Source organism: Lepidochelys kempii, chromosome 4 (genome assembly GCF_965140265.1).
Source record: "Lepidochelys kempii isolate rLepKem1 chromosome 4, rLepKem1.hap2, whole genome shotgun sequence".
NCBI classification, from domain to species: Eukaryota; Metazoa; Chordata; order Testudines; family Cheloniidae; genus Lepidochelys; species Lepidochelys kempii.
Window position 1 is genome coordinate 29,346,510 of NC_133259.1, and position 27,621 is coordinate 29,374,130.

General features: G+C 39.8%; 1 protein-coding gene across 1 annotated transcript; it reads right to left on the reverse strand.

Annotated features, from left to right (window-relative positions):
* Positions 1–727: 727 nt before the first annotated feature.
* Positions 728–27,381, reverse strand: CXXC4 (CXXC finger protein 4). The gene is made up of 4 exons (XM_073340823.1): positions 27,125–27,381; positions 26,918–26,993; positions 23,231–24,498; positions 728–4,340 (listed from the first exon to the last, which is right to left on the reverse strand). The coding sequence occupies exons 3-4, from the start codon at positions 24,263–24,265 to the stop codon at positions 4,296–4,298; spliced, it is 1,080 nt and encodes a 359-aa protein (XP_073196924.1). The 5' UTR covers positions 24,266–24,498; positions 26,918–26,993; positions 27,125–27,381; the 3' UTR covers positions 728–4,295.
* Between the last annotated feature and the right edge of the window lie 240 nt (positions 27,382–27,621).

The following is a 27,621-nucleotide window of genomic DNA, read 5'->3' on the forward strand; positions in this document are numbered from 1 at the left end:
TGTCATTGAATTCTGCAGTCAAGAACATTTTAAAATGTTTGAAGTTGTTCCAATGTCTGTAACCACAATAAGGATTTACAATGTGCAGGAAACTGTTTCTTCTACTTCTTGTAGTTTATGAGGCAACTGAAGAGCAGAACTTTGTACTGAGAAGTAGTAAAATGAGGGTAAAGTGCTATTGCCACTCTAAGAAACCATAGTCCAAAATATTCCAGCAACAAAATGGTATATTTTAATCTCAGGGATTACTGATGGATTTAATGACTATGGATGAAATTTCACTGGTGCATACTTTCTCCTATGTAGATAATTCTGTCAAGTATCAACCTCATTACTTTCCTCCATCATACAAACATGTTTCAGTAATGAGTTATTTTTCCTTGATCCATTTTGCTTCTATTTCAGTATTTTTTTTCATATTCTCAAAAGTCTAATATAACATTTCCAATCTTTCAAATTAAAAAATGTATTTTTTGCTGTCATAAAAAATGAATTGTACCATGTCATCTCCATGTATGCAACTTTTCCATCAACTGCCAATTGAGAACAAAAACTTTATGCCGATATTGTACTGAAGCTTTGTGGCGTTCATTCAGCTACAGCATTTGCATCTTCTTGATTATTTTGAAGATTAGTTTTCTAAGGATAATGTTTTCAGTGTTTAAGATCCCACAAACAAAAATCTGTCTATGGAAAAAGAGAGAGATTTTTGAATACTAAAGTCCTTTATTCAACAACACAGAAATATCACAAAAACAACTTTACTGGGCAAACTGAATGTTTTTATACAGTTTTGTACATGCCCCTTAAGTGACTTTTTTTTTTAATAAATACACTGTTTTCCAAAACTGCTTTTTTCATAATTGCACAAGCATACATACACCTTACACAAATATCTTTTAGAAAATTTAATAGATAACTGCACAGTTCAGAAATAGGAGAACACTGTGAAAGGAGTACATTTTTTGTGGCCCATGTTTCTGAAAAATCTCCTAGTTCCCTGCAGTTGTGAAAATGGAATACTTTCTAACATAGGAGCTGTCTTTTATTCACTAAGAATAGAGTAGATCTCTGTGTGAAACTGCCAAATTTAATAAAAACAAAAATCTGAAACATTTAGCTGCTACATGAGAACCAACTGTTTGATATCACTATGCATCTAACCATGATCAAAGACCCACTACAGCTTTTTGCTGAATATATTCGACCCTGAATGGTATGTTCACTTCACTACTTTCTTTCTTCATTATTTGATTACAGATATAGCTAGTTTAGAGACCTTATATTATTTAGCATTAATTGTATGAGTTACATACCAGGGGTTCTGGACAAAAGGGAATACTTCCTTTCTCTTAGGGAGTGTCTATTATTAAGTCACATAATGGGTATGTGTGCCTCCCTCACAGCCTTATTATTTAATAGGTTTATCTGGGGTATGAGAGAGAGAATTTTTTCTATTAGGCATGCTTAGTGCTCACACCTAGAAGACTTCAAAGTTATTTTATGCGGTTTTTGCACTGTGAAAATGAAGAACACGAAAAGGGATAAAAAATTTCATATTGTAAAGTATTTTAGGATCTCGTGAAAAGCATAAATTCAGTAATCAGAACATGACAACAATCTGATTTATAAATATGTGTATACCGTGTACAGGAGAGAGAAAGAGAGAGGCCAGAAAAGGGATTTCCTTCTTCAAACATAAAAAACCAAAATGCTGTCTATGCACAACATCATATAAATATTGTTTTACCAAAATGGAAAAAACTTGATGATATAAAGAAACAATGTCCAAAATAAAAAAATAAAAAAAAATATGTGGGAATCAAAGAAAATCAATCCTTGTTCATTTCTAATAATTAACAGGTTTGTTTGCTTTTCTTAACAATTTTGAATTGACATGTAAAACATCACAATTACAATATACAGATCCATCAGTTCTTGAAAACAAAACAACAAAACAAAAAAAGAAACCACATCAAGACATGCAACATTAGGGTATTAGACAGTAAGTACATTGCAATGAATATCTTTGTACACCTAATGTAGCCTGAACTGAATTTTGTCTCTACTTCTGTCAGAGCAATCACAATTTTCCAGAAAGCAACGCAAACTCACCAGCCAGATGAGCAAATAAGGCTTCAGTCAGTTTTTAAATCAATTAACAATTTGGTAAAGAAGACCTTACGTAGCTCTCATTGGTCCAGCAGTAAATAACCGAGGCCCTAACCAGAAAGTCTTAAATTAAATAAAATCAGATACAAAGCTGCCAAGTAAATGAATGTAAAGCTTATTTGATGATTATTTAATTAATGATCTTTTATAAAATATAAGAGGGGGCATATGTTGGGAGCACGTTAAAGATGGCATTTATTTTCTGAAATTACATGTAAGATGTCATGCTACACAGAACCTGGGACATGTGTGTCAGCCCTAATGTTTAGAATGCAGTCTCCTCCAGCTCAACACACCAGTCCTCTGATGCTCTTCTACTGTGTCCCAGCTCTTCTACATGCTACTGACCCTTGCTGCTACACAGCCAGTTCTAGGATGCGTCTCCTCCCATCCGCTGCTCTTAGGTTGCTTGACCATTGCCGTGGTTCATCAATCCTCACGCTTTCCCAGAACTCTGATCCTCCACAGATAGCTGATGACACACTCTGCTGCTCACCTAACCCTCCAATATTTGTCAAGCAAGTGAGTGTGGCCATGTGCCAACAGTATGAAACAATTAGCAGATAATGGAGAAAGTGCTGAAATAGTATGCTACTGGCACACTCTCTGCATCATTAGCCTGTTATTTCCATGCTTTTCTGTGACGCTACTAGCATTTATCAGCCTATCTTGTAAAAAATACTAAACATATATAGTACGTGGCATAACAGCATTCTCTTACTTTCGTGGGGTGGCCTTTTCACATGAGCAAAAACAAAGCCAAGCTATAAATAGGTGAAGAGGTCATCTGTATGAAGTGTACGTAAACTCAGTATCCTCCACATCCTTGTATTACCTCTGAATTATATAACTCCATGCTCTGCCTTTATGAGGAGTAAATGTTCTGTATACATAGCTAGTACAGGAGAAAGAATGGTGAAGCATTCCACTATGGGCCCACAGGACCAATGATTCAGCAAGCCCAAAATCAGTGGACAAAGAAACATGTGTGGGGACAAATAGTCACTGGTTGACAAAAATGTGGGGTTTTCTTATATACTTTAAAAATACGCAGGCTCTCTTGGCCTGCACAACTGCAGGAGAGATCCAAGCCTGTCTAAATTTATGAGCTAGTCTAATCTCTAAATGTTGCACATGGAGCGAAAATATTTTCCATATATTTTATAAAATTTTTATTCCATCTATTGAAAAAACCTACAGAGCAACTCTTAGTGGGAAGGTAAATACATTGAGTCATAGACTTTTCTGAGATATGGTACTCTTTTCATTTTGTGTGCTAGAACATGCTAAATATAAATGGCTGATTCCGCATGTCCATCTATGCTGTGCATTTCACCTTACAGCACAGTCAGAAGCAAGTCAGCTATGGTGTGTTACTTTGGAGGGATACCCTTCTGTAAAGCTCTTTTGGAACCAATGCAAGTGCACAACCACTACTTTAATATAGTCCTCAAAAAGATTAATTTTAGATTTGATGTCTTCCCCTCTTGCAACAATACAGCTGAAGGTAATTCCTAGGGGCATCCTAATCTTTTAATCTTGTAAAACTTAACATCAAGTCTCTATGGAAGGATGCATGGTAAAACAGTGCTGCTGCTAAACAACCAGCAAAATAATATTTAAAGCTAGAATTTATTGCTCCAGATTTAACTTGCAGAACCACACTGTTGTGTACAAACCGTTAATCTCCATAGATGCTCAGACATGATTGTCTCCTTGTGTCTAAACACACAAAATACAAGCTGCTATCTGTACAGTTTACAGTACTGAAACACATATATTTGAAAATGAAGTATAGATATGTTACTTTTCAAAGATACATGATTTTATAGCAGGGGTTTACCCAAACTCTTTTTTTTTTTTACAGCCACTTTAAAAATAGACAACAACTTCACTAGTATAGCTAAGTTACATCAAATAAAGATTCAGTGTACTGAATGTGAATAAACTGGCCAATTCCCAGGCTCCCAGATTGTTTACATTTTGTTTTTGAGGAAACCCCTATACATAAATGAAAATAGTATCTGAGTATATTCTTCAATGGTGGACTAAGCAGTTTCTTAAAACAAGACTTTAGCTTGCCATTCACTTCGGACTGCCTTGAAAATAAGATATACTACTGCTTAAAAGAACCATCGGAATGCTTCAGCGCTGGGAACAGGTGTTCTCTATAAAAAAAAGCAAGAAAACAAGTTAAGCTTTCTTTCTGTGGCATTATAAAATAAGATTTCCTCTTCTTGTTTTTCCTTTATATTTCAGCCATATTTTTTAGTATCTAGATATAACATGATGCCTCACAAAACTCAACAATTAATAGAAACCTCCTGCTTCTAAAAATGTGCCATTTCAGGATTTTATACCTACATACAGACACTATGTACTATCTATTTCCTCTTTAATTAAACAATAAAGTCATGGAAATGAAAACATAATTATAAAAATCTAGGATGTATACGCAGGAAAATGGAATAACCATACCATTTTGAAAATGTTTCTGACTATCCACTGACTTATTGGGTGTATGTTTATAGTTGAGTGGGTTTGCAGACACATACTTTGGCAAGACATTTTTTTAATGTAAGAATAATGAAGACATTGATCTAATGATCACAATGTGCACTGTGAACTGATACACCTGGGTTAATGTCTTGGGAGAATAGGGCAACATTTTCAAACCTAGAGTTGGCTTATCTCATTCTACATTTTGGCACTTAGGCTCTGATCCAGCAAAGCGCTAGAGCTTGACCTTTAAGCATGTGAATGGTCCAACTGACTTCGACAAGAATAGCGACTTGCTTAACGTTGAACACATGAATAAATGCTTTCCTGGATCTGGGCCTTAAATAAAAATGGCTTATTTTCCTGAGGTGTTGAGCACCCACAACTCCCACTGCAGGCAACACTCAGTACTTCTGAAAAGTGCACCACTCTCTTTTAAGTGCCCTAATCAGCCTTTGGATACCCCGCTTTTGGCACCCATGTTTGAACATACAGGGAAGGACTTAAACCATGATCTTGCAAGGTACTGAGTGCCCTCAATTCCCTCTACATTCAGTGTGGGTTGATGGTGCTCAGCATCCCAAAATATTAGACCACGGGGTCTATTTCTGCTCCTACTATAGCTAATGACTTTACACTGACTACAGTGAGAGCGAGATCAGACCCTTAAATCACTACATGCCAATTCACATCAGTTATCCCATCCTGCTGTATTTGGTTCATTAAGAAATATCCACATAAGCAAATATCATATCTGAAGAAGTTTAACTAAAAAACCTAATATAGGGTCTTAAGGAAATTGAGATAAATATGTTTGTGTGGAAATAGTTCTTGTAGATTATGTTGGAGCTTTAATTAAAGAATGCCACTGAAAAGAAGCAGTTAAGCTATATTTTTATGGAGGTCTTTTAAATGTTTCCATTCCAAAATACAGCTAATAAATCAGAAACCCAGAAATTTTTATGGACGCAGTGCTAGATGCTTAGAGGCATCGCTAATCAAGTATATCAGTTAAAACATCTTTTCAGAGTTCTATAAAACTGATAATTACCATGGCAAACATTTTATACCATAAAAGTAATCAGTTGTAATAACCAGGCTCAAACAGTATGCAGGTCCTCTTGCAGAAATACTTAAAATTAATCAATTTAATAAATATAGCAAGGGAATGAAAAGGAAGCAGAATTCCTCTTGTTTTATCTTTATCATTCATTCCCACAGAAATATCAGAGAAGAAAGAATTTCTGCTGTGTAATCAGAATTCTAAACTATTCAATATCCTACTTCTATCTATGAATGTTGAAGTTTAATAAATCATCTGAAAATTAGCTCCCAAAAATGAGTTTGGTTGTTGTATAAATATGCTCTGAATATATGAGTGTTCTTTGTTAGTATGTGCCAAAATAGGTATTGATTATGTCCCCTTTAACAATTCCTATTCTATTCTGTCACACATGTACATACAGGACATGTACCTGTAATGACAAAGCAAAGCTTCCTTCAAAGGTATACCGAAGAGAGCCGATATGCTTGCTACACCATCCACAGAGTTCTGTGTAGGTTGTAAGATGGCTGCTGATAATATAATTTATAATTTATAAAGATGTTGACTATAAAAGAAGCTTGAGTTTAGAATAATAGCAAGCAACCATATGTCTCATCAACCTCAGAAGAATGGTTAATCACGTATAAGTATTACACTTACATATTATCTTTGAAAGCGATATTTAAATATTCTACTATGAATACTTTTTTATATATCTGGGGTTGAGCTGGCCTTTATTTACTTTCTTGCAGCATCAAGTTGAGTTACTCTGTCAGACATTGTCGTATCAACTGGAAGTAAAGATGAAGTGTCTGATTAAAAGGTCAATCAGACCTTTAAATGCACAGAATAATATTTCTGAAGGGCAAAGCTGCTGTTTAATATCTGAGCTTCTGAAAAACTACAAGATAAGGTCTTTTGCATCAGTATAGGAAATTATAATTAAACATATATCATATAATTAAATATCTATTGCACTAGCCACTGACCTGGGAATCAGCTGTGACTATTTTAAATCATTAAACCACGCAAAAAAAACAAAAAACAAAAAATGAGGATTGAATAGATGGATCAAATTAGCTCAAACCCAATTTATGGGATGAAATGCTTTGATTCTTACTCTCAAAACAGACAAGACTATATCCAGGAGAAAAGAGATCTTTCAGCCAGTTTGGTGGCTCAGCACACCAAATCATAAGCTTAAGTGCAATGACCAGCTACCTTCTGGTTATATAAATTCAAGAGTCCCAGCTGGGGAATCAAACTCTTGATGAGATTACAGTGAGTTTCTGAATCTCGGTTATGCTTGCAGGGAATCATTATCCTGAGTGACAGGAAAGACAGATTCCCCCTGGAAGTTAGGGGGAGGGGAAGGTAAGGAATAGAATTGGAGTTGATCAGCATTGTTTAAGGCAGCCTTCACTGCTCATGCAGGTGCAAATACTGACAAACAGAAGCCTTGTTCCCAGGAGGGAACTCAAAAACCTGCAGCCCCAGCTTCTCCTAACAGGTAATGCTATAAAGCATGGTGTTCCAGATAATTTATTTCTAAACAGACCTGATATGAAATGACCTTCAAGCTTAAAACTTTCAATTCTGTTTCTCTTTTGGTCAGCTTTAACTAAGGTATTTTCTACATAAGTAAAAGAAGTAGCTCAAACATTTGAAATATTATATTTTAATTGCATTTTTAAAGTCAGTTTCACATAAACGGCCTAGAGAATTACATTTTTGGCCTTAAGATAAGAGAAACACAATCAAATCCCTTTAAATAAACACACACCAAAAAATAACATTTTAAAAATTATATATATTGGGCCTGTATCTGTTCCTGTGGGCAAAAATGCCCATTAACTTTAGCGGGACCAGGTCCTTTGTACAAATACACACATACACACGCTTCCAATACAGCAAAACAGCAAAATATACTGAAATTACAGACTCTTTAAATTCTTCACCACAGAGCCTATTTTAACTTGAACTCAGCTACTTTTTTGGTGTAAGAATTCAGACATTTTAAAAATGTATTCTGTATACACTGTTGCTGGGGCTGTAGCTCTAATACAGTGTTGCTATACAAGTCCTTGCAGATGCTAGATTACATATTTTTATTATTATTTTATATAGAGAATTAGGGAAACAGTTTTGTAGTAGCATATGGAAATAAAAAAAAATGTACTTGAGAAGGGTACATAGTTATGACCTGAGTATTTGTAAATTTTAAAGGAAAACCCTTTAAACACAGTAGCAAATTAAAATCTTGGCTTTTACACACACCCAGACACTTGCAGGCCAGATTCGGAACCCCTTATTCATGCTGAATAGTACATACTGACATGACTAGTACCACTGAAGTAAACACGCCAGGCCATGAGAGGCCCTTATGGGGTGCACAGAGTTTTGGGTGCACACAAGAAGCTGTTTCCCTCCCTGGCATGGCCTGTGCAAAGGTCTATCACAGTTAGAGTCCCTGAACTTGGAGGAGTGCATGGACTATTCCCTCAATATGCCGCAAAGGCACAAGTATCATAAATGGAACATGGAGGCCCTTGAGTCCTCTCCTGACCCCAAACAAACTGGTGCAGTGGGCCACCTGCATAGAAAAAGCAGGCTGGATCATTCTGCACAGTGCCCTGTGTACTGGGGAGCTCGGGAAAGGAGTGTCTCTCCATGAGGGACATTCCCTCCCGGAAATCCCCAAGTCACTGGTGCAGTTCTGTACTTGAGCCACTGGAGAACTGGCCCAGTGAGATGTATGTAATTACTACCAGACATTAGCACAAGCTGGAGAGTCTGCTGCCGTGTGATGTGTGACTGGAGGGATAAAGAGAAACTGGTCTTCAAGGCCAAGGACAGATGCTCATAATTCCTGCATGTAATGCATTTTGCATCCAATACCAGCCCAAGATGTGGGGCTGACTGCCAGTTACTATTGCCTGAGTAACTAGCTGAGTAGGTTTCTTGTGTAAATGAACAGCACAACATTAGTTCGTTAAAGGACTAATAAACTCTACAGAATCCACAAAACAGCCAGAAAACAGCAGAACGTTGGAGGAGGCCAGGGAGCTCTGTCCAGCCATGTGGCGTCCCCCTTTCCTATTTCACTAAGTCAGACCTATTACCTGCAGTGCTGCGAGCTGATGGAGGCTTCATTTTACCTGAGGTTCCTCTTTTAAGGCTAATAAAAGATGGCTGCTACTCACCAGGAATGGGTGTAAGTCCATATCCTCCAAAACAAACCCACTCTCCCACAGACTAGACCTCCTCCCCATGCTACTCTCCTTGGAGCAGATCCAAGAAGAGTACGGACAACATAGGGATGAATACATGGAGTGAAATTCCTTCTCTCCCTCACACAAAGCCAGAATAAATTACCTTTGTGCAGGAAACTATGCAAGGATTGGGAAGAAGAAACCCTTTCCCAGCCCATCGTGAGGTGCAGGGCAGGTATATAAAGCCATAACCCTTGTGATGCTTTCTGCAAGGATTTGTGGCTCACACCCTCCTAATCTATACACCTCAATGTCCCCTTCAAAGTGGCTAGGTGAAGCTGACATAGAGTTAAGCTGTGCTGTGCACATGTTGTGTGAAGTCCCTATCTGCACCTTCTCTGCAGCCAGTTTGTTCCTCACACGAATATACTTATACATATAGGAGTGGCTTTGGGGTACCTAATAAATGCCAGATTCAACTCACAGAGTTTCTCTGAAATTCTCCCTCAGGCTAGAGAGGTTGGAGAACCATAGAGGAGTGTGTGAACTCCTAACCTTCCATGCCCTGGAAATCTGCACAGAAGAGAAACTACAGTCCAGTGGACAAGCTACTTTTCAAGCTACTTCTCTGCCCTGCTCCCAACCCCTCCTGATGGATCGTGCTGAGCTCTGCTGCCATTGAACAGGCTAGATGTGCTGGCACAGAGACAAGTTCTTGTGTCTCAGGTAGGCATGAATACAATTTAGCCATGAATATCCACTGACTAACAGAGGGAGGGGAGGGGAGGGGGGTTGGTTCCACAGGGAGCTGCTCCTCCCCCTCCAACCCTGGCATCTCTAGACAAAATCCTGCGGAGCCCTAACCCCATAAAAGAGCTTCCATAGGACCTGGACAAAGATGGAAACATGCCATGGAGCTGTCATTCTCCATTTCTGCCAGGATGTGCTTGGTTCTGCTACCTTCCACCCACAGACCCCCTGTCTTTCTATTTATTATAAATTATACCATACTGTAACAGACGTCCTCTAACAACCAACTTATGATTGGACTTGTCAGTTAAGTGGGACAAGTACTTCAGGTCAGAAACTCAGATGTGAGCTTGTTTTAACTATCTGAGTTAAAATATCTCTTACCATACCTGAGCCACATTCCTGTCTTCCTTCATACCAGGGATGAGATTTAACATTTATGTTAAAAGTCAATTTTATTTACTTTGAGAGGACGTGAATCTTTTTACTGGCAGTTATTTTTCCACTTGCACTGCATATCTTCCAAGCTGTATTTGACACAAACCAGATTTAGAACAGACCAGATTAGGAAACTCATTTGACTTTCTCTGCCACCAAGTTCGTACAGCAGAACGTAAACCACTACACTGGATACTACATAGAAACAAAAGCTGAATCATTGATTCAGGACCAGGTTCTAATACCCTAACTCACTTTCAGTATCTTACGCAGTGAGCAGTCCCACAGATTTCAAAGGGGCTATTTGAGGAGTGAAGTACAACTCAAGGCATCAGAATTGGCTGGTGGTAATTACAGAACTAAAGACCTGTCTGTACAGGGCAGATTTCTCCACTTGTACTCACTGTCAGTAGTAGCCAGTAGCAAGTAGCCCCAATTGAAATAAATGGATCTACTCATGGAGTAAGGTACTTCTCGATGGGAATACGGATAACAGGATGTGGTCTTTATTTATATTCAGTATTTGACATTATTTGTTTCATATATTCATTTTCTTTTACTTGAATTTACTTGGAAACATCTTTTAAAAGCATGAGATTAAATTTTGGGAAATGTGTAAAGAATTTTAACATTTTAAAAATATCAGTGAATAGTATCACTGTGGAAAACAGTTAGTAAATACAGATCAGTAACTGCATGGAACCAGAACTCGTGGTGAGAAAAATATCAGCTGTGAAATATTAAGGTCCAGGTCGTGGAGTCCCTAATCATGTTGGTGAGCACCTACTACTATGAGTAGTCTCACTGGCTTTCAAGGAGACTACTCACATAAGTAAGATCTCCCCAACATCAATAGGTGCTCCACCATCTGGTCTGAAATCCCTAAGGGCTAGATTGCACCATTAAGCAGAGCCTTCTTTGAAGACTGGCATGTATATGTGTCACTCCAGGAAGCAGGAAGAGCTTTGAAAAGGAACAGTTTTGCCCTTCTTCTTCTGGACTGGGGAATAATTTGCTACAGTCCCTTTCTAGCACACTCGCTCCCTTCTGCCAATTCAGCTCTGCTGGCCAAAAAACTGAGAGTTGGAGCCAAGTCTCTGCGTCTCCCCACCCATCTGCTCATGAGGGGGAGTAGCAGGCTTGTAGATCCTGCTTTCCCCACTGCCCTGCACCCAGAACAGTGATCTGGAAAGGCTGTGCAAAATGGTGGTGGGGATCTTGCTTCCCTTTATGTTACTGAGCAGCCATGATCTGTCCTTAATTAACAGCTTTCTGTCAAAGGTGAATCAGAAGAAATCAACATCAGAGGAATGTCATTCAAATTTTTTTAATTCCTATGGATTTTCATCTATACCTGAAGTTGAGGACAAAGCTGATCAGCTGCTGAAGACAGCTTCCAAGCTGCTTATGATGACATTATTACTATATATTTATTATTTAATAAATAGAGCTCAAAGGCCTCAATCAGGATCAGGGATTGTTTCTTGTTTGTTCTGACTGGCCTCTGACACTCTATTTACTTTTTTTTCAGGGAAGCAGAAGGGACATATAGAAGCCCTGTAGTAAAGAGAGCTAGGAAAAATGTTAACCTGACTAGAGGAGATATGAATTAGTACCTTCAGGATCACAGTTCAAATTAAAATATGGTAGCATCCAATTTATTTACTTTAGCTCATTTGATATTAAGAACAGTTTAAAATGTAATCATAAAGACTGCATTTGGCTATTTCACATCAACTTAATATAAATATCAAGAAGTTATATTACAAAAAATACTAAAAATCAAAAGCACTCATCACCCATTTCCAGCTCTGTCCCTGTTCCCTTCTAAAATATCTTGCTATTTCTTCTCATTCTACTCTGCTATGAATTAACAGCTATAAACTCCCTTCTCCCTCCACACACACAGTCTGTCACTATAGTAATTTAATCCCTAGGAACACCATCCATCAGTCCCTATTACTTAGCCCCCCCAACAGGCATTCTGGTTAACATTCAATCCATTAATAAGAAATCCCCGTTGGTACATCATCCTCTGGAACACGACTTAGCACTCAAGCTTTGACATCTCTTTAATGTCCTCTAGGTTACCTTTTTTCTAAGAAACCTCTATCTCAAGGCATAGATGAGGTATGGTTGTCATCACCAAATCTAAATATATATCTCCTTTCTCTCGACCTGGAACTACACTGCCTTTGAGCAACCCTTGCTCCTCCTTCCCACTCTGCTGAACCTAAAATGATCTAATCAATAGGACTATCATGACCAATTAATCCATTAGGATTTCTCACACTGTGTAAGTAGCAGAGTTAGTCAAAAAATGGTCACAAAACGGCTTCCTTGTTTGTGGCAAAACTGTCAAAAAATGTCAACCAGCTCTAATTAGTTGTGACATCTTCAATTTACGGGAGAAAGGGATTGTTTTTAATCAATGTAGTGATTGTTAAAGGTGCCAGACTGACAGTCCAGAAGCCTGGTGAACTCAACATATCCACAGATCAGGTCCAGCAAGAAGAACAGCAGCACAATCTTCCCGACAGTATTTAACCCAAATTCCTCAACTGGAAGGATCACCTCTAGAGATTAGAAGGTTGTATATCATTTCCAAGGCCATTCAGTCCTTGGCCTCCCTTCTGAGTCCCCTTACAATGACAGTTAACACTCAACTGGGCATGGTTTTGTGAGGTGGCCACCCTCACGGGACTTAGACTTCCAATTCATTTTACAATAGGCCACCAAACAATCATTGGCATGTTACAGTTTATAGGCATCATCATCCTGGGCTGGGCTGAACTGGTGATTTACAGGGGACAAGTTTCATATGTCATTACCAATCCCTTCTGTCATCTAGTCCCCCACCCCTCAATCACTGGTGAGTTCACTATTCATATTAATGACCTCTCCAAACATCTTCTTGCCTCTGACTTTTTCCCTCCCTAATACATTTTGTCTTTGTTTTGTCACTGTCATCCACTCAGGAGATCACACCTTCAACATCATCCACTTCCAGCTCCCCTTTTTCATCTCTAGCTCTCTGATGCTGCATCAGGATGATCACTCCTTCCACAAATTCAAAATTGCTCTCCTTGAGCCTATACTCTCCTCTAGGAACCTAAAACACACAGGCCAAGCAATGCCCACTCAATGAATCATATCAGTCCTCTGTTTGCTAGCATCATCTTCCTTCCTCCCATTTATCAGCTTGTCAGTACTAACAACTTCATCATCTCCTTAGCTCCTGATCAGCTTGTCTTCCTCTGACCTTATATAGCTTCCCATGCCACGTGCTCACCCTGGTACCCAGATCATCTCCACTGGAAAAAGAAGTTGAATAAATTGGAGTTCACTCTCCACGGGGACATGTGGAAGCCCAGTTCCCAACCTTTAAAATCAGCTTCTGGAGTGTGTGAAGACTGACTGTCTCTTGTCAATCATCATCCAGGGTCTTGGGAATTCAGTGTCAATCCAAATCCCTTTTCCATTCTGACACTTCTCCCTGCAAACCTTCTCCACTGAGGTGGTGTTTGCTACCATCTGTCTTTTGAAAATCTAAGGCCATGTCTACACTAGCGAGCTTACAGTGGCACAGCTGTACCGATGCAGTCATGCCGCTGTAAGATGGCTCGTGCAGCAACATAATTAAACCACCTAAAAAGTGACATAATTACACCACCCCTGAGCAACAGAAGTTTTTCCCACATAAGGGGTAGTGTAGACGTGGCCTAAATGTTGTATCACTTCATCACTACTTTTAGCTCAACCACCTTTTCGTCTCTCCACCCTACAACTTGGTACCCCTTCCACAGCACTTTTAATAGCCACTGCTGTCCCAGTTATAACCATCACTGGTCTATGAACAAAATCACCTCCGCAGTAGATCCCCCCCCCCAAAAAAAGGATGTCACATTTGCATTTATTAGCATAATTTACCCTTGACTCCACTGGAGATTTTATTCTGGCTCTGAAAGCTGCAGACTACCCCACCACCACACACCAGAAAAGGTCTCGTTTGACTCTTCCTTATTCACTCCCTCCCTTTCTCTCAGCAAAGTCATGGAGAAAGCAGGAACCTCTGAGCTCTTTCAGCATCTTTCCCAGCACACACTCTTTGACTGCTTTCAGTCTGGTTTTTAACCTTTTCACCATCTCTAAGAATGTGCCTCTTTGGGCAGTTTACAATAAACGCTCTGCCCCTAACCACAAATTCCTCTTTCTTTTTACACTATTTGATCTCAATGCAGCTTTCAGTATTATCAATAATTTTGCCCTTCTTTAAACCATGATCATCTCCAGCACTGTCCTCCCCTGGTTGAACTGTCTCTGGGCTGTCAGACTACCACTTTCCCCATCAAGACCTTGCAGATCAACCCTCCATCTCACTTAATTCACTGGCCTATCTTGACTCTGTCAGCCCCTGGCTTCACCATAATGTTCTGCTGCAGAATACATCAACTACAGCATTGCTCCTCCTGGATGAAAAGTCCCGTTTGTCTCATGTTTTTAATTTTGCTCTTATTTTCCTTAAATCAGATCTGTTCTTTGGCCCACAACCAGAGACCTCAAGCATCATACTAGGTACTGATAATATTTTCTGATATTTTGATTGTGTGTATATTTTTCTAATATCAGCTACGAAACATTGCAAGAATTCATCCTTACCTTGATGCAGCTTCTGCTGAAATTTTTATTCAAATTTTTGTCACTTCCTGTCCAGACTACAGTAGTTCTCTCCTTTATGGTCCGAATGCAATAGGCTATAATTTTTCTATAAAAAGTAAGCTTGTATCATTCCTATCTTTTGTGAGCTTCTAATGGCTCTGAATCCAGATCAAACTGTGGATTGTGAGAACTCTCTGTAACTGTGTTCTACCCTACCTATCTGTCCTCATCTCCACTCTTTTGACTCCAGCCTATTTTGAACTCCCTTGTGTCCACTCCCTACAAAATTCACTGTAATTGTCTTGAGTTCATTGTGTTGCCCCCTCCATCTGGAATTCTCTCTCTCTTCCCCACTCTTTAAGCCACTGAATAATTTCCTCCCTCTAAAACCTCTCCGTTCTCCTTACCTTACAAATGGCTCTTTTAATAAGTGTTTTATGATATTGAGTATTAAAGATGCTACATAAAATAAACTGTAACTCACTACAAATCAGTATGGAGCTGAAACATGCATTGTCCAGAGACAATAAACAAGGAAGGTTTCTGAAATATTCAGAATTCAGTAATCTCAGTAAAAACACTCAGTAACAGCAGAAAAAAGAAACACTAACGTAGCTAAATAAGCAAGTATTTGACAAGTTTGTTACCCTTTAAGAACAAGGCACAAAGTATGACCTAGATTTGAGCTACTGTAGGTTTTTATAATATTGCACTCATCACTGTAGTATCTGAGCACCTGGTTAAATATTAAGTAACAGTGAAACTTTAGAAAACTGCAAAAATCCAGTAGGCTTAATACATACCTGGCTATGGATTTTTATAGTTTTAAAATAAATTAAGAGGAAGCCTAGGAGTTCCAGGTAGGAGAAAATATTTCCCATAATGTTTGAGAGTAGAAGTTAACAAGCCTGCTGGGATCTTTTTAGCCCCTGCAGAGCTAAGGCTTCAACATTATTAAATGGCTGTCGCATCTGAAGTATGGTGCAACATAACTCAATAAACAACAGAACACATCTGATACAGAATAGGGGGAGGCTTTAGATTACCCTACAGAATAATGCAATTTTAGGACAGGTGTTTGCATGTGATGGAACAAGATATGACTTGTGAAAAATACAAATGAACCCAAAAAAAGAAAAAATAAGCCACTGTGGCTTGAGTTTCCAAATAGCGGAATAGCGTCAAATGAAACTGTATGTTTCAAAACGTTATTGTTCGGTGTGAGCACTCAAAGGAGAGATTTAAGTGGACAAGAACAAGTGGATAAATTTAATTTTCCCCAAAATATATAGATTACAACAACAGAGAATGCTTTTTGAGGACAAAACTATTCCTCAAAAATAATTGTGCCTATAGGAAAAAATGTCAAAAGCATGTAAGTGACTTAGGAGCCCCATTTTCAATAGCGCTTAAGTCCCATTGAGTCACTTATGAGACTTAGGAACATTTTCAAAAAGTGACTTGGGCATTAGGAGCCTAAGTCACTTAGATACTTTTGAAAATTTTAACCTAACCCTTTAACAACATGTCCTACACAAAGACTATTTAAAATTTAAACCAGTGATTGAACAGATTCTGTAATATTTTATTAGACTTAAAGTTGTGAGTTCTAGATTTACCTGCATAGGGATATTTTATTCAGCAAACTTTAAAACCTACGCATTCAGAGTACCAACTTTCCTTTCATTGATACTTTTTTTAGTATAGTTTGACATGGTTTGTTCCTAGTTTTACCGCACTATCAGTATCGTAACAGTCACTATACAACAAATACATTAATGGTAGTACAGAAATTAGTAACTGTCTTTTATCAACTGGGATTATCAAAGTCTCTGAAGCAGACTTTTAAAATATAAATATATATATTTTAAAAGCATTTCCACATACTTGCTATTCATAGTGTGCCAACAGTGAAGTCCTCACTCATTCCTTACTAAAGCAAAACTCCCACTGACCTCAGAAAGAGTTTTGGAAGACTAAGTAATAAATATAAACTGAGTGGGAACTTCAGGATCTGGCCGATGAAAATAAAATATTAATGCTTTGTATAAATGCAAATATTTAGACCCTAACTCTGCAACTCTTACACTGAATAAACAGTATGGTGACATACTCAGACAAGGAGTCCTATTGACTTAAATGAAACTGCTTGGCAAGCAGGTCACAGCCTACACAATTTAGTTATTTGTATGATCCAAGCATTGGACAAATACATCACTAGATCAAATTTTCAAAAGCACCTAAGTGACTTAGGAGCATACTCCAATTGACTTCTTTAAGTGCCTAGGTCACTTTAGAAAATGGGGTTTAGGTTCCTAAGACACTTACGCGCTTTTCAAAATTTTACTTACTACGCTTATTTCTGCCAAACAAATATTTGGTCTTATTTACCATATAAATTGTGAACCAATCAGTTCAACCCCACCAAATCAATATGCATTGATTTCAGGGGAGTTACACCAGTGTAAAACTGGAAAAATGAAGTGATGAATCAGTCACAATACTAGATTAAATCCTGGCCCCACTGAAGTCAATGGCAAAACTCCCATTGACTTCAATTGGGCCAAAATGTCACCCATTGTATTTATGTAAGATCGCTGAACCAAATTAAATCTTGACTTAAACAATGTGCAACCTTATTAAAATAAATGGGGTTTCCAAGACTGTAATTTGGGGCTGAATCTGATCCATAATCCTGACTCATCAGTTGATTAATCTACAATATTTTTAAAAGGTATGCAAAGAAATATTCCATGCACTGAAAATTAAAAAATTGTCATGACTTGTTAATCTCTGATCATTCAGACATTTTACTGATGAACAATACTAGACTAGTTAATACAAAAGATTTTTGAGTAAAAAGTAGAGTTTTTTGGGGGAAAAAAAAAGTTTAACCAGGTCTGTCTGTCTGTCTGATTCCCTAAAATTAGGTTCAATTTAGTACCCAATTTTGGTGGTGCTAGATTTCGTTAGTGGTGGTCCATTTCATTTTAAAAAGTATTCAACTATATCCTTCCTGTCTCACACAACACAAAATTCTAGTGCATTTCATCAACAGTAGTCTGTGAATGTCTCCCATCAAAGGTGAACTAAAAATTTGGGGATTTTATTATATTAATAGGTTGAATTGTACACTGATATTTTGTGTGGTTTTTGTTTGGTTTGTATTTCTAAAAATTACATAAAGACAGTAAGAAAATATGAAATTTAATAAAAAGATTAAATACCATCTCTGTTTAAGAAGGTACCAATTCCTCTGCAGTTTTAAAGATCAAGAATCCCTTAGAATTGTTGATCAGTAAAGGGACAGTAAATTGTCTGATCTGGAAAGGTGCTGAATGCTTTCTCCAAGATCCTCAGTTCACTGGACTCCCATGACTTAACTGAAAGATGAAGACACTTCACACCTTGCAGAACCCCATCCCATATGTAGAACTGCAAATGGCTTCAATGAGATTTCTGAGCAGCTGCAAGATTAAGCCATGTGTCAGCCAAAGTGAGTGAAGATGCCTGCAGCTCTTCCAGACTATACCTTGGAGCAGCAGCAGGCGTCATTGTGATGCACACTGCTTCAATGGGACCTCAGCTGGCCAAAAGGAACTAATTATTTAATTCATGTCTATCACACCCATCATTGTAATATCCGGGTGAATGCTACAAAAATTAATTAAAAAAGCTATTGCAAAGTTTCAGCAAAACTGCCTCTGTCTCCTCCACCCACTGACAAGATAAATACCTCTTTGGCTACATGCTCAATTTAAGAAGCAGCAGCAGAAAACAAGAAAACACAGAGAAACAAATGCATCTTGCCCTGTTTCTAAAAAACAAAGAAACAATCAAATAAAATCACCAGATTCCGATTCTAGTACACTGCAAGAAGAAGTGAATTCCAGAGGCAAGAACCCTTCCCTAAGAATGTTCTACCACTTCTCCTAAGAGTTCAGTCATGGAGGTGGAAAAACAAGAGCATTGTGGCAGAATGCAACTGCACAACAAGGAAGAAACTGCAAACTCCCAGACTGGTGAGGGCTTTATGGCTGACAACCAAATTCTTGAAATGAGCCCATAAGAGACTGATGCAATTACTTAGATTGTAAGCTCTTTGGGGCAGCAACTGTCTTTTTGTTCTGTGTTTGTACAGAGCCTAGCACAGTGGAGTCCTGGTCCATGACTAGGGCTGCTAGGCACTATGCTAACACAAATAGTAACTAATAGTAATAATTAATATTTAATCCAGTACACAACAGCGAACACAGTGAGCTGATCACTAAACACAGACAGTAGTTTGTGCTTCCTTCTGACTTTCCAGTTAGTCATCCTGACATTCACATTAGCTGCCTGTTCCCTCTCAATTTTCCAGTTTTCCTTTACACTATTGATTCCCATCACAATATGTAACTTAAAGCTAGAAAGACATGAGTAAAAATGCCTCCTCTGAGGCGCCACTAATTGACCCCTACCCACCGAGCTCCATAGTGTTACCTTAAAAATATTCACATTTGCTACCAAAACAAGGAGCAAAAGTGCTGAGGTTGCTCACTGGTCCCCTTTTTCCCTAGTGGCAATGCCATATGCTGCTACATTTTCAGGGTCAAATGCTGCTTCCATTGAAATCAGTGGACCCAATCCTTTTCCCAGTTAACTCAATCTCAAAACCCCCACTGAGTTCAAAGGGAACAGGATTAGGCCCTTAATATTTAAATTTTAATATTAAAAACTTATTTTGAATGGAACATAAGTATGCTTATTTTTTTCAATAGTAACTCAATTAATTAACATGTATCTTTTACAAATAAAGTATGTTACACTGAATATTGTAACACTATGCCCAAGTAGGAAAGGTACTTAATGTTGGGCTCAAATCCCACTCTTACTCAGTTGAGTGACTCTGTGCTTGATTTTGATATTCCACTGGTTGAAATCAGCAGTGGTGCAACTGAAATCAACAATGGAGTTACACCAGCATAAAGCTGAGATTAGTGAAATCATAATCAGGCCTATTGACCTCAAAGAGTGAGAAAGGCGCAAAGTAAAATTTGGCTCTTAGTCTTTATAATTTACAGTAAGAGTTATATAAATGTGTACTAATGGGAGGAAAATAAGTAATCTCTCTGGACTAAAAATGGTTATGCCGCTTTAACTGTGAATGTAAATGAACACAGTGCATACATACACAAGTATGCAGAGCGATACATGGCATCAATCTTATTTTCATACATTTATTAATACTATACATAAAATCACTTAGTAATAATAAAATTCTGTTAAAAATACTAGAGCACAGGAATGCTTTTAAGGTAATATAAGAAAAATATGGAAAAATAAAATCAGTTTGAAAAAAAGGCTGGAAGGGAAGCATTTAATTAAAAATGTAAGGGTCAGGTAATCTGAAAGCATTAATGAGAATCCGTTTTAAAATCAGTGTACTAACCTTGAGAGTTATATCATATGCCTTCATTGCACCAGGACAAGAACAGATTTAAGGGGAAAAAAGAAAGTGGTTTCAGTGGTTTCAACCAATTTACTGACTTTTTTGCATAGTTTTACTTCCAATCTTTAGTCATTTCCATATTTTGGAGACAACATCCTTTATATTTTGTATGTAACTGAAAACCACGATTTCCATATGTATATAATGGAACTTGAACCCTTGATTCTTATTATATTGTCTCAGTAAGATGCCTACCTAGGCCATAGTGTATCCCCTAAGGAGATCTGTTGATTTACAAAGACCACAAGACAAGCCAGCTTGAGAAGCCAGTTCAGCAAGCAGACTATTCTCACCCACCTGCAACCACTACTGCTGTTTCAGTTCAGTCATGTAGGCCCTGTCACTCTCTGACATGCTTCCAGCTGGTTGCCTTACAACCAGAACAGTGTTGCTGCACATGTGCTTGAGGCAGTCATGCTGTCATTCTTTATTATTTAATTAAAAAAAGAAGAAGAAGAAAGAAGAAAAATGACGAAAAATAGAGAGTTATCCAATTTGGGAACTTTTCCTTTCCTACTGACAAATAACATGCCTGTAAGGGTATTAGCCACACGCCGTGACATGCTTTGTGACTGGATATGACCTACGGAGAATGAACATCTAGTGATATCTCTACAGCTGGAGAGAGAAATCTGCTTCCTTCCAGTCATAATATAGGAGCAGAGGTGTGTGTGACAACAAGAGAGAACAAAAAAGGAGAAAAGCAGTGAAGGCAGGTGGTTATGAAAGTACACAAGTGGCTAATAAAACCATGGTTTTTTTACTAGCCACAGCAGTTAAACAATTTTAATGGGTAGCATTCCATAACATGCCTGAACAGTTTTGAAGGCTGTAGAACACCTTTGTCAGGAGCAAGGAAATTCATGAAATGTGTTTAGAAATGCACACAAATTCATACAAAGGTCTGATAACATATAAACTAGTCTCCTCTAGAAATATCTCACTTTCTGAACAAATCAATAATCCATCGGGATCTATCATTTATCATAAATAATAAATCACAGAGGCATCTTGGTTTACAAGCCTAATGAAAAAGAACTTTTTGCCTAAGTAGTATAACAAAGTTCAACATCGCTGAATGAACAAAGTGCCACTGAAAAAAAGTAATCTCTCTTTAAATTGTGGATCGATATTCAAATTCAGCGTTATCTGTTTATTGCAGAGTGGGTGATTATAAACATTCTTTGAAAACTTTCTACAAATATAACAGAAGTATATTGTTGACCAAAAACAGTAAGTGAAATCAAAAGTTAACAGCTGATGTCTAGCACCAGAAAAAATCCATATAATTTGCTGTATTTCTGTGATTCTGGATTACTTACAAAAAAGCAGCTGAAGAAAATGTAATAAAAAAGGGCTAGTAACCAAACTTTCAACAAGGATAGTTCACTCTTGCAAGGAGGAATGAACATGATCTTTTGATGGGACTCAATATAGTACAATAAATCATGATGGCAAAATTTTAATATAAAAAAACAAAATTTCCTTCAGTTCAATGGCAATATTAATATCCGTAAGGCTGTATCCATTTATTTGGTGTCAAAGAAACTGAAGGGTTGTTTTTCTTTAAACCAAGATCCCACCCCTTGTTGGAGAAAACTCCTGCAACCAATGATTTAGAAAATAACCACAAAACACATGCAAACTGGAAAGTTGCAGTTTCTCACTTTGTTGCTATTTTCTGTGACTGCAAATCTTAATCTGTCACCCAATATACACAGTACTCCTCTGTACTAAATCTACCATTCCCCCCCGACACCTTCAGACATGTCTGATATGTGCATCTAACCAGCAACGCTATAATTTTAATAATGACAAGGGATTACATATGATTACTAGTCTTTCCTCTGTCTTGTTTTCCTTTGTCTAAAAATATCACCTAATAGCCATTTTACATATATTTTTGTATTTTTATCATTGTCTCTTGTACTCAATACATGAACTGAAATTTCCACAACATCATATCTGTCTGTCTTTTGTATGTCTAGCAAACTTGAAAACCTGTCTTTACAGCTTTGTGATATTCAATACATTGTCAGTTCTGAGGACACATTGTAAAAATAAATGTATATACAGTTCCATCAGACATAATTTCAGTCAGACCTGTGCTTATTTTTACATCACATTTTAACACACCATAAAAGGATTATGTTGTAAAATGCATTGCCAAAAAGGATTTGTAGCACATTTCACCAAACTATTTAACTCTGTGACTAATTGTCTTTCTTGAATCAAATTGCCATCAGTCACCCTGAAAATAACTAGCTATTACTTTGTTCTGAACTGCTGACCACTAAGAAGTCAGGTGTTCAGCTGCATTCTTTCCCTGTTCTCTCTTCCCCCTCCTCTCCACCAAAAATCACAGATAATTACCAGTCAGATAGAAAACCCAGTAGATAAAGCACAGAGATCTCATAATAGCAACAATTAAGTTAGAAAAAATAAATAAACACCCCATTTGCTTTCAGGTTTAAAAGTGTTGCCCCTCCACCATTGGTTTCATATAAGTAAAAATCTGTTCCATGTCACCAGACAGAACTCTTTAAAATAACAGACAAACACACAGAGATTGTTCACATCAATGTGGATGTGCCCAGCTTGTGCAGAGGTGTTAAAGGAACCTCTTAAAGAAGATTTTAATTCATCATCTGTGAGGTTAGTTACTATATGAAACTATAGTGATTTTTCCAGGGACCAAACTAAGAATGTCAAAAGCAGCCTCCCCCCACTTCCTTCACACTCTTATTTCAGAGCATCCCCCACCCTCTACTTTCAGGGTGGGTTCATACCAGGTGTCAGTGAGGGAAGCCAGTGTCACATGTGCAGGAACCCTTACAACCTGAATGAGGCTTCAGAAAAGGGATGCTGCATCTTGAAGCTAGACAAGAAGCACTGAAGGGGTGGGGGGAGGGGGTTGAGCAGGGACGGAGGGAGGCTGGGGAAAAAGAAATCATCTCCTCTGACCTCTAGCGAAGTGCCAGGTTTTTTCTTTAGCTCTTCACATTTCCTAAATTTGCAGATCTGGTGTCCCGTTTTGCGGTTCCTGCAGCTGCTGCAGACGCCACAGTTGATGAGCCGCTTGCAGGGCACGCAGACCCCACACCTTTTCCTCTTCTTCTTGGCAGGGTTGCCTGCCCCTCCTCCCCCGCCTCCTCCCCCGCCTCCCGCCCCCCCTCCTCCGGCGGCTCCCAGGGAGGAGGAGGACGAGGAGGAGGAGGAATGGCTCTGCGGGCAGTCTGCCAGATTGGCAATTTGAAACGCGCTGTCTGTGACGGCTGCCGAGGCTGCTGCGGGGGAGTGAAGGGCTGTCATGACGATGACCCCTGGAGGTAATGAGATGCCCCCTAAAGCCGGGATAGCGGAAAAAGTCCCCACGCGCTCGGGGAGATTCATTATCTCCGCTTCAGCAGCGCCGCATTTGAGCTTGTTCATGCATTCCCCCGCCAAAGGTCTGCAGTGCTCGGGGGATAAGGTGGAGAGGAAATTATTGTTTGCCATTTGCAACGCGGGCGGCTCGGCGGGCGCGCAGCCGGGCTTGCCCAGCCGGGGGGACTCGTTCCGATGGTGCAGGCTGCTCCGGCCGGCGTGCAGCGAGGCGGCGGCGGCGGCGGCGGCGGAGGAGGGGGAGGATTTCCTTGCACCCCCCGCGCCGCCCGTGACCGTGTTGCCGCCGCCGCCGCCGCCGCCGCCGCTGCCCCAGAGCATGGCGGTGGCGGCGGCGGCCGTGGCGCTGTCGCAGTTCCAGGGGGACATGCCGATGCGGGCGGCGGCGGCGGCGGCGGCGCTGGGGAAGATGGGGGTGGTGATGCGGGCGATCTTGGCCGCCTGCGGGAAGGCGCCCCCGTTGGTCTTGTAGAAGGTGGCGAAGGAGCGGTAGCGCTCCATCTCCGAGTTGTAATCCACAAGGCTGTTCAGGGCCCCCTCGGGCAGGTGGTTATCCTTGGGCAGCCCCGGGGCCTCGGGGTTGGGGCCGCTCTCCACGCACACGTTGGTGTTCATGGTGGCAATGGGATGCTGGGGTGGCAGGGGGAGAAAGGGTGGAGGGGGGGGACACCAGTGAGGGGCAGGGTAGGGCAGGGCGGAGGGCCACAGGAGCCGTCGTCTGGATGGGGTCGGGTGCTGGATGGATGGATGGATGGGGGGCGGGTGTTAATCCTCTTTGGGGTACATTTCTGCAGACGGCAAATTGTCAGGCAGCCTCTTCGCTTGCATTCTCCCGGGAACTGTGACAACTAAAATAAAGAAAGTCATTTCCAAAAAGATGTCAAGGCACATGACAACAGTTCACACAGACACACTCCGCAGAGCGTTTGCACCAGAACCAATAAAGCCACCAGCCCACCGCCACTCTCCCGGTCTATCCTGCCTCACCTCCCCCTGAGTAAATGGATTAATAGCTGGGCAGGCCTGGGGAGGAACTGCTGACAAATGCCAAGGGAAAGGGGCCAGTTGGAGTGCTAAAGACAGGCAAACGATGGGTGGAAGGGCTCTAATACCTATAACCAGAGGGCATCTGAACATTATGAAATGTGTGAACAAGTGTTGCCAGGGCATGCAAATGTGAAGTAAAGCAGAAAGCAGCGATGGTCTGAAGAAGCAAATGAACAGGAAATTAGGCTATGAAGTACTGAGAAAGTCCACAATGTATTAGAGAATAAATTGTAAGCAAACACAATACTAAGAGCCTGCCCACATACAAGCTGAACTAAAGAGGCAGGAAAAAATGGGGAGGGGGGAAGAACTACCAGCTGCCACAGTGTCCTTCTGTGTCTGAGGGTCATTAGTTTGAATCCCAGCACAGCTGGTTCTGTTAGGGTCTTAATTCAATGTACCAAGGACAGATCTCAATTGTACAAGCCATTTGGTGGTGGTGCTGCTTGTGGGGTAGAAAGGGTGGTGTTTGGCTTGTTTTTAAAAAATGAAAAAGGAGAGGAGAGAAAAATATTTAAGCCAGGTAATTTTACAGTTTTTGACCTCAGAGCCTGCAGCTGGGCTGAACATCCCCAGTTCCCCTGGAGGCTCTTTTCCATCTCCAAGCCATGGGGGCTGTACAAGACTGTTTAAAAAAAAAAAAAAAAAAGCACCTCCTGCAGGCATTACAGAAACATACATTGGTTTATAAAAAAGACTCCATCAGGTATATGGTTACCTGCTGAATTAACCATTAGTGGGATTGACAGACTTATTATTATGATTATTATTTAATTTTTAAAAAGTTTAATGCAGGAATAAGGATTTTTGTGCCTTTTATTTCTCATAGGCCAGTCTTATGATGTGGAGCGGGATATTTTAGTTTATAATAGAGAAAAAGCTACTTTCTAAAGACAGAAATAGTGCAATGAAAAACATAACTAAAAACATAATTCTATTATCAGTCTATATTTTCCAGATTCTTCTCCTGGATACTTATTTTAGACTTATTTCTAACGTTTTTTTAGATTTTTATATATATATTGATCAGAAACCTTGAGGGACACCAAATGTGGCCCACTACTGTTTCAGGCTAAAATATGTATAGTTCAAATGGTTATCAATTATAGTAATTAGGATCATAATTACTGAACTTTTTATAGCCCAACTTACCAAGTGCAAAAACTTCATCAGCTACTGATGTTATATTCTAAAAACCAGGGTTTAGGTAAACAAATCCAGATCATGGTCGAATCAATCTAGATAAAGAACCTCACCCTTGGCTGGATTAGGAACTAGCAGGCATCTTTCAATCCCAGAAAGACCCTAATCACACATGAATCACCTCTATTTTCACATCAGGAAAAACTGAGACTATTGCTCCCTTCAGGAGTCTGATGGCAATAAAAAAGGGTGCCCCCGAAAGCTCCAGGCTAAACATAGACTTGGAAGAGAAGGCTAAGAATCTGCACATAGCCAAAACCTCTAGTTTCAATAAATGAGACTGTAACCGCATGTCCATAATAACAACTACTCAATAAAACTAGTTTTGCCAACCATGTGTAGGAAATCCACACAACTGGTGAGGGGAATTTGTTAATATTTTAGCCTTTAATTCGAGATATTAAATAATACATGCATTTATGCTTTATTTTCATAGTATTAAAGTGGCTTTTCTGCATAAAATCTTTCTTTTCTTGCTACCTCTCCGATCCCCCACCCCATCCCCGTTCAAGGTTTATTGCCACTAGAAAGGAGAAAATGATGGTGCCCACCAGCCAGGTCATTATTGTTTAATCGATGCATCTCTGGAGCATGAAAAGGGTACCTAAGACGCAGCTACTGATTTTTTCTTAACTATAGTCCACATTTTAAAATAATCATAAAAATAGCTCTCCAGACTGCATGATTTGGTTCCTGCTTAAGCCAATGTGCCTGTACATGTTCAATATTGCATGTCTGGTCTGCCAGAGACATAGAGATCAAAGGTCATATTTAACATTCAGGAGGAGGGGCCGGTGCAGATTAATTAATAAATTAATACAGCGGCGCCTTTTATTGCCCAAGTCTCGCATTAATCTACTTTTACGATCCTAGAGGACAGGAACAAAACCAATTCCCTCTCCCCAAAACCCACCGAGAGAAACCCAATAATAATAATAATAATAATAAAAATAAAAATAAAAAAACCCAGAAGGGAAAAGCAAAAAGAGAGAGCAAGGGAACCAAACAATCACTTACCAGTCTCTTTATTTGGGGGGCTGGAAATTGCAGACGCTACCAGCCTGTCTGCCTTTAATTAGTTGCACATCACTCCCTACCACAAAGAAGAAGAAATATCCAGATGTGTCTTGGCAGCTCCTCAATTACAACTTTGATACTTGTAAACAAACTGTGAAGGGGGGTGGGTGGGGAAAAAATAAAAACGCCGATCCACTAAACAAATACCTGTAAGTGGCGTCCCCCCCTTGTTGCAGAGAGAAAAGGAGGAGGAGGAGGAGGAAGGGGGGGAGGAAAGAGCAGGCACTGGGTGAGTATGTGTGTGCGTGAGAGCGCCTGGCTGTGTGCTCGGTGGTCTCCTCTCGCTGCGCGTTGCTCTCCGCCCGTCTCCAGTCGCTGTGTGCAAGGGAGGGAGGGAGGCAGGCAGGGAGTCTCTCTCTCTCCCTCTGTTTGTGTGTGTGTGTGCGGGTGTGTGGTGGCTGGGGGAGGGGAGAGAAAAGGAGGGGAGGGGGTGATTGGCTCCGAGGTGAGGAGGATGCAGGGATGTGGACACCTACTGATGATTGGCTGCAAATTACACCGGGAACGGGAGGCGCACACGGGCCACTGCTTCTCTGCACAAATCCCCTGCTCAGCGCAGGGAGCCAGCCACGTTCGCCTCCCATCCCCGCTGAACAGGAGGGCTCGCACGGTGGGTGGGTGTGCTGGAGGGCGGGGGGGCTCCT

What these genes read in the sequence shown, in the direction of transcription:
- CXXC4 (XM_073340823.1), bottom strand. Translation starts at nt 24,265, where the DNA reads ATGAACACCAACGTGTGCGTGGAGAGCGGCCCCAACCCCGAGGCCCCG. An exon ending in AACCTGGCACTTCGCTAGAG is followed by an intron (nt 4,341 to 23,230) that starts GTCAGAGGAGAT and finishes TTTTTTTTATAG; the next exon opens with AGAACACCTGTTCCCAGCGC.